Raw genomic sequence first — 8,092 nt, 5'->3', positions numbered from 1 at the left:
CTTTGGTTTCCTTCCTGCTTAACAAACAAAAACAAAAAACAAAACAAAAAAACTGCTTGGGAGATTGGGGATTAAAATAAAGAGGGTAAAGTCAGCAGTTTTCTGGGGTAAACGCTATAAAGTTTTAAACTCCCCAAATGTTCCCTGCATTTGCACTGCCTACATTTAGGCATCAACTTTTACTATCTCTATGATTAGTTTTTCCTTTCCCAATCCATGTGGACAAAGTGGGTCATAAAGATCCGTAGATAGTTTGCCCAGATCGTCCCTCAATCTGCGAATCAGCTTCCTCGTTTTAGAAAATCTGAAACGTAGAAGAGAGAGGGGCTGGGATCGGAACCCCAGAAGGGGAGGGAAAAAAATGGAATACCGCGCGGGCAGGCGGCTGGCCAGGAGCACATTCCCCTAGCCTCCCTGTGTGCCGACCCCGCGGCCTTGGGAAGCTCCTCCCTGGCCTTTCCTTCCTCCTCCTCCTTCTAGGAGGCAGTGGCGGGCGAAGCGTGAGCGCTGCGGTATTTTGTCCCGAACGGTGACCCCTCCTCCCAGGCAGGCTGCGGCGGCGTCGGTGGCAGCCGAAAGCAGAGGAGAGGCCCGGGCGGCCCGGCGGCCTGGAGGCCGCGAAAGGTGGAGGCCGGGCCGCCCTTGTGCGCCGCAGGATTGACGGGGGGAAGGGGCAGAAGCTAGCAAGCCCCGCCCGGCCGCCGGGAAGGTGGGGGAAGCCCCGTGTAACCCCCGCCCTCCGGCCGCCGCCGCCCTGCTGGCCCTGCAGCCGTCGCCGCTGCCTCGGGCTACAGCCCCGGGCTCAGCGGTCCCGGCTGGGGAAGGAGGGCGGCGAGCGCGCCCGGAGCCGCCGGAGATGGCAGGAGGGCACTGCGGCAGCTTCGCCGCGGCGGCGGCCGGCAGCGGCGAGATCGTCCAACTGAACGTGGGGGGGACCAGGTGAGCCGGCGGGTAGGGGGTTTGCATTGGGGATGCAGCGGCGGCCTCCTCCTCCTCCTGGTCTCGACGGGGACCGAGAGTCGCAGGAACGAGGGCGAGCGTGGGAGCCAAGCCTGGAACGTGGGGGCCTCCAGGCGGGAAGAACGTTGGGCGAATTTTGGAGCTGGTGAATGATCTGCTCTGGGAGGGGAAGGGCAGAAGGGCCGCTTGGAATCACCGAGGACCAGGCCCATGTGGCATAGTAGCTGCTGTGCTAGAATGCCAACCTTTGCCCCTCCCCCTTTCTAAGGTATCAGGCAAGGAGGACCATTACATAGTCTTCCTTACCTCATCTCAGATTAGAGTGTATTTGAGGAATTTATTTAGTAGAAGCCTGGCTTTGTGGCTTGGATGTTGGAGATGAACCTGCCTTCCTTTCTCTTTGGTCAACAAGGTGTCGGTTTTCTTAGGGATGAGTACAGTGTTCTTTTCCGCGCCTAATTAGGGGATTTGTAATTTGAAAGATTTCTGTGATGGGAGTGCTGTAGATTTGCAGTACCTAGTTATTTATTTTCAGAATTTCTTGGTGCATGGGCTTGAAGGAGCTGTTCAACTTTTAGGACAGTGTGTCCAGAAACTACAGTTTGAACATTTGCTTTTAGGAAGCTCCGGATATTGGCACGGTGTGGCGCCCTTGGAGTAAACAGATTGAAAGCGCTTCTCTGTCTGTTCTCTTTCTGGCCTTCCGCCCCCCTTTCTGTGCCTGTTATTAAGTTTGTTGGGGGGAAAAAAACATAGTTTTTGTGGATTTCCTATAACTTATGAGTCACTCCTCTCAGAAAAGGGAGTTTGCCAGCTGTTTGAAAGAAGTGTTAGCTGAGTTTTAGGCTTGATAGGAGATAAACAAGGAAATGCTCTGGAATACAGTGTATTTTTCTGTGCTTAAGAATATGATTTTCAACTAGCATTTTAACATTATTTTAATGTCTTAGAACCGTAGTGACAAAAAGTGTCTACTGTAGTGCTTTAATCCTATACATTTGATAGCTTTCTAGAATTTAACACAGAAAACCATGGTACTTCGTTCGTTCTTAGGGTTTTTTCCTCTTCCCCCAAATCAAAACTTAGATAATTTACAACATTATTGCAGTTGTATAGAAACCAGTCTTATGGAGATTTATGTCTCCTAATGTAAGAAGTGGAGTTTTTCCTAAATTCACGTTAAAATATTGGAAGTTTGGTAACTTGTGGAATACCCCAAAAGAGGAGGCCTGCAATGTGTGTTGATTATACCGAAGAGTAACAGTATAATAATTTAAAATCCCTATACTGGTTGCTACTTGCTATTGATAGATTTCTTTTCTTTAATTTTCTTTTCTTTTCTTTTCTTTCCTTTTTTTTTTTTTTTTTTTTTTTTGAGATGGAGTCTCGCTCTGTCGCCAGGCTGGAGTGCAGTGGCACGCTCTCGGCTCACTGTAGCCTCCGCCTCCGGTTTCAAGTGATTCTCCTGCCTCAGCATCCCTAGTAGCTAGGTTACAGGCCTGCGCCACCACGCCCAGGCAATTTTTGCATTTTTAGTAGAGACGGGGTTTAACTGCGTTGGCCAGGATAGTCTCGATCTCCTGACCTCGTGATGCTCCCACCTCGGCCTCCCAAAGTGCTGGAATTACACGCGTTAGCCACCGTGGCTGGCCGATAGTTAATATATTTCTATTCAGACATTCACAAGGACATACAGTATTATTATACAAATTAAGCAGTATTGTTATTTACTGTATGGATGGCTTAATACTGAGTGAACTCTTATTAAAGACTGCAAAATTCATTTAAAAGTTTTAACTCATAAGGCGGTTATCTTGGCACTGTAACGTTTTATCTTGTGTTTACATTATTTATGGAACTTGAGCTTATCAGGTTCTAATTTTTTCTAAGTAATATTAGCAAAGGTACAAAACAATACATATATTACTGGTTTGAACAGTTTAGAAGACATGAAATTGTTAGTGGGAATGGAAACATTAAAAAAAACTTCAGAAAATTGTTAAGGTAAAATAGCTTATAAAATAAATGGTAATGGTATGGCCTGTAGAAAACAACATCCGACTCCATATTCTAAGAATATTTTCTAGATTTGATTTTGAATCATACAGTCGTGCAGCATTTTATAGCTAGGTAAGTTCTAGAAGTCATCTGTGTCTTGTACAAAACACAGTATAACACAATCACTTAAGCCATTGTAAGAGAAAAATCCTGATACGATTGCCACTGAAGTTCAGGAACTGCTGTGGCATAGAATTGAAGTTCTGAAGTGATAGAGTCAAACTCAAAAGGAGTTTGTTGGGAACAGAGAAGTGTATGCTATTGGTAAGGTCTTTTTTTTTTCCTCAAGAGAATAGACATGAGAATGGATACACTGAAAGGAATTACAGAAATGACTAATTTTTATAGTATAATACTTTGTGAGTGATTCTTAGAGAAGATGAAGTTTCATTTAGAATTGTTAATATTCGTTATTTACAAAAAGTAATGAAGTGAATTCACTATGACTGAATTTGTGATTAATTGTGTTATGGGTAAGTGTGATTTTAGGCCTCATGCAAGAGAGCTGGAACTAGCCATTGAGGACTCCCGGACAAAGAGCTTTTGAGTCAGGTATATGTTTTCAGTTCTCAGGCTTTATCTCTTAACTAGCCTAGCAACCTTGGACAAATATTTTGATGCTTAGTCTATTAAAATGTAAAGTGACAGACAACAGTACCAACCTTATCAGATTGTTATAGGAATTTGAAGTAATAAATGTGAAATGCAAGGGTTAGTATCTTTATCACTACTTACAGTGCAGAATAGATAACTAATTAGATTGCTTGCAAGTTAATTTAGTAGGAGGCAAGTTACATGAAGTGTAACTGTGGATATGCAGATTTCTTTAGTAATTCTTTTGCTGAGACCAGACTGTACCTGACCCTATTCTTGAGACACTATGGGTATGGGATAAAAAACAAATCAAGGCCGGGCGCGGTGGCTCAAGCCTGTAATCCCAGCACTTTGGGAGGCCGAGACGGGCGGATCACGAGGTCAGGAGATCGAGACCATACTGGCTAACACGGTGAAACCCCGTCTCTACTAAAAAATACAAAAAACTAGCTGGGCAAGGTGGCGGGCGCCTGTAGTCCCAGCTACACGGGAGGCTGAGGCAGGAGAATGGCATAAACCTGGGAGGCGGAGCTTGTAGTGAGCTGAGATCCGGCCACTGCACTCCAGCCCGGGCGATAGAGCAAGACTCCATCTCAAAAAAAAAAAAAAAAAAAAAAAAAAAAATCAAAACAAGAAAGGCTTTCATGTATCTTTCAAATGATTATGCTCATCATGTGTGATTTTAAGTGTGCTAGTTTTCATGAAGTTATATTTGAGACTAGTTTTGGGGCCTGATGTTTTAAAAAAAATTGGTGAGGATGAGGATCCAATCCCTTTGCCCAGAAATTCAAGGTTACTAACCTTTCCCCAAAATTGAAACTGATAATATGATTTTAAACAGACCTTTGTGATTTTCTAAGTAGTACATAATTTTAATTATTTGGAATACAATTGCTGAATCAGTGGTGAATGTGAAAGATTGCAAGTTATAAGCTTTCCTCATTTGGAATGAATTTGATGGCCTCCAGAACAGTGAATCTGCATTGTCGTGAATCCTTGGAGCCTTCAATTTACCACTGACTGGATTTACTTTGATTTTGGACCAAGTCAGTTTTCTGTGACTGGGGTAATCTGTATATTTTTTATTTTTTCTTAAGAGTCTACTAAGAAATACATTTAGGAGTATTTGCAGTGTTTTCTTAAATAAAGTGGCTTATTTGTTAATCAGATAAATGGGCATAGGAACTACTTAAAACATCTAGACTGTCCATAACCTATGAAATTCGTTAGTAGTCAACCTCTATGTGTTCCCTAAAGTACCTCTTACTGTAGTTTACATTTAAATGTCTTTAATAAATGAATTGTTTCACTGCCTTTCCTTCAGTTAGCCAGTGAAAGAATACTTTTCCTTACAAATTGTAAAGTTGTAAGTGGGAAGAAGTGGAGATAAACTTTTTTTTTTTTTGAGATAGAGTCTCGCTCTGTCACCCATGCTGGAGCTCAGTGGCGCGATCTCGGCTCACTGCCAGCTCCACTTCCCTGGTTCATGCCATTCTCCTGCCTCAGCTTCCCGAGTAGCTGGGACTACAGGTGCCTGACAATATGCTTGACTAATTTTTTGTATTTTTAGTAGAGACGGGGTTTCACCGTGTTAGCCAGGATGGTCTCGATCTCCTGACCTCGTGATCCACCTGCCTCGGCCTCCCAAAGTGCTGGGATTATAGGCGTGAGCCACGGTGCCTGGCTGAGATAAACTTTTAATTGTGATTGGAAAGCATGTTTTGATAATAAAAGAAAATTTCTTTTAGAGACTAAGGCACTTTTTATGGAACAGTACATACACCGCTTCTGCTGTTACTGACACTGAGACTGATACTGCTAAATGGTTTAAGTGGGCAGTTTAGTGACATCTGTTTGTCAACACTAGTGTACTCTGAAAGTGCTCTGTTGTAACCATAAAATACTGATCGTACAGAATAATCAAGTCCCCGCTTTGTACAGAACATTTAACTGAGTTTGTAGAGTGTGGTTCTGTTTATCACACATAAGTTTCAATAAACATTTACTGAGCGTGTGCTAGATGCCAAGAACAATGCTTTTAGGTCATCCTCTCTGGCTTTAAGAAAAAGCAACATATACTTTTTTAATACAAAATCCGTTTCTGAAACTGAGTTTGAAAGGTGAATGTACAGATAATCCATTTATCAAGATATGTAGCCTCAGGTGCCTGGATGGGCTTGCAAAGTTGAGAGATCCATGAGACTTCTGATACTGCTCTGTATAAGCCTTGGTAGTCAAAGTTTTCACCCTGGCCTGCAATCCAGTGCTGTTTAATATCCCACTTAGAAGATGGGAATGGGAAGTAGGATGCATTTTGAGGTTATGCTGCAGTGAGCAAAAAGTAAGCACCTTCCACGTTTTTGATAATTCTAGGCTGCTAATTTAGGTAATGGCAGACAATAGAGGGGTGATACAGTATATACCTGCACGGTCTGGGAAACATCCCTTCGCCATTTTGACTGGGGCTTGGCCTTTGTTTCCTGGTGATAGTGCATGGTAAGTAGTGCCACTATTCAGTCACCTTGTTTAGTTTAAGTATGAAAGATAAAAATAAATTTGGGGATTTCATATAATGCCAGAAAATAAATGTGGAGTGAAGGTAGAGGTTTGCTAGGCTGGGTGAGGTAACATTGTAGTTCAAGGTGATATCTTAAAATGAAAATACTCAGAGAAGGGCTGGACTGAGCAAGTACTATATTGCTTTGTTTGCCATATCAGTTTACATAAATTGTTGGTTTGTTGTCCCAGTCTATTATACTGTACTTCGGTAAAGATCCTCCCAGAATTGGTGGTAATATACAAGCTTGATCAAATGACAACCTCAGAGCAGTTGTATTGGCTGAATGATTTTCAAGAACGAAGCCAGCAGTTGCAAATAGCCCAAGACTGCATATAAAGAAGGTGTTAAAAGAGTAATTTACAGTGAAATTACTATGAACTTAAAAAGAGATAATACAGAATAGGATATTTAGAAAAACTATTACCTGGAAGGTAAGGCCTGAGTGGTATCAAGAAAGATGGATGGATCTTGAATTATTGGACATGAGGAGGGTGATCTAGCTGAATTAAGACACCAAAATGGTAGTAAGCATGAATTTTTGGGGGATATGAAGAAGCTTTGTCATATGAAAGGGGAAAACCAGCGTTTGTACTGGAGAGATGAGATGGAACCTGAAGGTAATTTTGAATGTTGTACTGAGAAGTTGAGACTTGGTGTGATGGGCTAATTGTTGATTCTTCAGCAGAGATTAGCTTATTGGAAAGTAGTGTTTTAAAATGCATTATATGGCAGATAACTAGTTGTTTATTGTTATTGAGAGCTGTTTGTATAATCCTAACTCTGAATTGAAAGTAGCAACATTTAAAAATACTAACTGTAATAAATATATTGTTACAGCTATAACTATAAAACATCTTGTAAATCATTAGCCAGCACATGAAAACAAGTTAACTAATACCGAAATTTCAAATCATATTCTTATTTATAATACCAGATGATTTTTAATTGCAGATTTAGTACCTCAAGACAAACTCTTATGTGGATTCCAGATTCGTTTTTTTCCAGGTATGTCTTATAATTCTTTAGTGTTTATTTTAATACATTTATTTACCAAAATATAATTTTTGTCAGTTAAATTGGTTTTTTTTTAATAGAAAAGGTTAACTCTTAAAATATATATACATATATTTTAACTTGGAAGATAGATAACGTACTCTTAGTGGTCTTTAACATTTGATAAAGAATTATCACATTAGTTTATACTCAGATTTTAAAAACTAACTTTAGATTATTAATGACTTCCAGTTTGCTGAGTGGGAGAATTTCAACACTTCGAGATGAAACTGGTGCTGTGAGTATAATAATAATTGATACATATTTCTAAATTAATGCTTATGGTACTTGGTCCTAATATATACTCTATAGGAAAACTAATATTTTAATAATCACTGAATGAAAGTGGCATAATTTTATTTCTTGTCATACATAGTTTTTTATAATCAGAGAAGATCCCTAAATAGGGAATACTATATATGGCAATTTAAGTATTCATGATTAGAGCAATTGTAGAATGTGAGCTTACATTGGCATTAGAAGAAATATTTTTTAGATCAATAATTGAAACTTTAACAGTAAGTGGATAAATGTAAATATTATAATGTTTTTATATTAGAATGTAAGAGGTTAAATTAGTAAAGTCCTACAGTTTTTTATTTTATTTTGGATAATAATCTTGTGAATTTGTTTGTACACCATTGGTACAGTGAGGGAAGGAAAGAATTGTAGAGTTTCAGTGCAAAAAATTGGTTTATCCATTTGGAGGCAACAAAGTGACCAATGGTATTTATTTGCTGTGGTAAGATTTGCAGATGAAATAAGGCAACAAGGGCAGATATGTCCATGTGAAATTATAAAAAGTTATCAGTGATAAGATCTCCACAAATCTGTGATGTTTCTTCAAATTTTGATCTACTCTAATGA

The 8,092-nt window shown here is 40.2% G+C and overlaps 1 protein-coding gene across 1 annotated transcript in view; it reads left to right on the top strand.

The window, feature by feature from the left end:
• The first annotated feature begins 362 nt into the window (after nt 1-362).
• The window catches only part of KCTD3 (potassium channel tetramerization domain containing 3), a 56,788-nt gene continuing 49,058 nt past the window's right edge, over nt 363-8,092 (top strand). Inside the window, exons 1-3 of the mRNA XM_007988446.3 lie at nt 363-939; nt 7,124-7,177; nt 7,418-7,463. Of these exons, the coding sequence (XP_007986637.1) occupies nt 857-939; nt 7,124-7,177; nt 7,418-7,463 (183 nt within the window). The 5' untranslated portion in view covers nt 363-856. The remainder of the gene's footprint in view (nt 940-7,123; nt 7,178-7,417; nt 7,464-8,092) is intronic.

The sequence above is a fragment of the Chlorocebus sabaeus genome, chromosome 25 (genome assembly GCF_047675955.1).
Source record: "Chlorocebus sabaeus isolate Y175 chromosome 25, mChlSab1.0.hap1, whole genome shotgun sequence".
NCBI lineage: Eukaryota > Metazoa > Chordata > Mammalia > Primates > Cercopithecidae > Chlorocebus > Chlorocebus sabaeus.
This window is presented reverse-complemented; position numbering and strand designations above follow the sequence as displayed.